Source organism: Procambarus clarkii, chromosome 50 (assembly GCF_040958095.1).
Source record: "Procambarus clarkii isolate CNS0578487 chromosome 50, FALCON_Pclarkii_2.0, whole genome shotgun sequence".
Taxonomy (NCBI): domain Eukaryota; kingdom Metazoa; phylum Arthropoda; class Malacostraca; order Decapoda; family Cambaridae; genus Procambarus; species Procambarus clarkii.
The window spans coordinates 3,929,583-3,930,487 of record NC_091199.1 but is presented as its reverse complement, the minus strand read 5'-3'; the positions used below and the strand labels follow the sequence as shown (position 1 = coordinate 3,930,487).

The 905-nt window shown below is 41.7% G+C and overlaps 1 protein-coding gene across 3 annotated transcripts in view; it reads left to right on the top strand.

Annotated features, from left to right (window-relative positions):
• The window catches only part of LOC123772791 (protein Wnt-8b), a 50,176-nt gene extending 49,696 nt beyond the window's left edge, over positions 1-480 (top strand). For all 3 annotated transcript variants that reach the window (XM_069303321.1, XM_069303324.1, XM_069303322.1), the window contains exon 6: positions 118-480. In XM_069303321.1, the coding sequence (XP_069159422.1) occupies positions 118-374 (257 nt within the window). In that variant the 3' untranslated portion in view covers positions 375-480. The remainder of the gene's footprint in view (positions 1-117) is intronic.
• Positions 481-905: the final 425 nt, after the last annotated feature.

Below are 905 nucleotides of genomic sequence, written 5' to 3'. Positions count from 1 at the left end.
TTACGTGGAACTTTTTGTTCCAGGTTGCGAATCTTTAACAACTTTGTCAAACCAGAGCAAGTGTAACACCTTTATAAAACAATGTTAATCAACCATCTGAGTGGTGGTCTTCGTCAGGTTGGGCGGGAACAGCAGGACGCCAGTGTTCGAGGGAGCGGGGAAAGAACGTGACCCTGGAGGAGAGGAGGTCGTGCCGGAGGCTGTGTAGGGAGTGTGGCCGACCAGTTACTAAGGCCGTCTCGACGGTAACTACCTCCTGCAACTGTAGCTTCAGGTGGTGCTGCGAGGTGCAGTGCGAGAGCTGCGTCAACTCCGTCATCAAGTTCACCTGTGGCTCAGCGCGCACACACACCTCGTCTATCACAAAACTATAAACGTGTTTAACTTCTGAAATTGTTGAATTAATTCTCACTGGAGTATTTTTCATGTTTACATAAATCTTTAGTCAACCTGTATTCAATAAAATTATATTTTAACTTTTCTGATTTGTCATTAATCACACCAATTACGAAATGTAAACATAGACTATATTCAAAGACCACAGTGGATCAACCCCGCCCTCTCACCTAATGTGCCTCATTTTGTTCACTACGGTCCCAAGGTACAAAATAAGGGGTACTATGAAAAGTAGCATATTGTGTATGTTGTGTCAAATCAAGTGAACAAATCGAGTGGGCATTCAGTAACAGCTCTATAACAGCCAGTACACACCACAGGTATGATCTACTCACTAAACAATTGATGTTAAGCTTGTAACGGTCAAACTTTTTTTTTAATTTTTTTTTATTTTTACATGCAAGCATGCAAGGGAAAAAACAATAAATACAATAAAACAATAAATGAAACAGTACACAACAAACAAGACACCACCAGCCAGAAGGACCGACAGCCCAGCACAACAATTA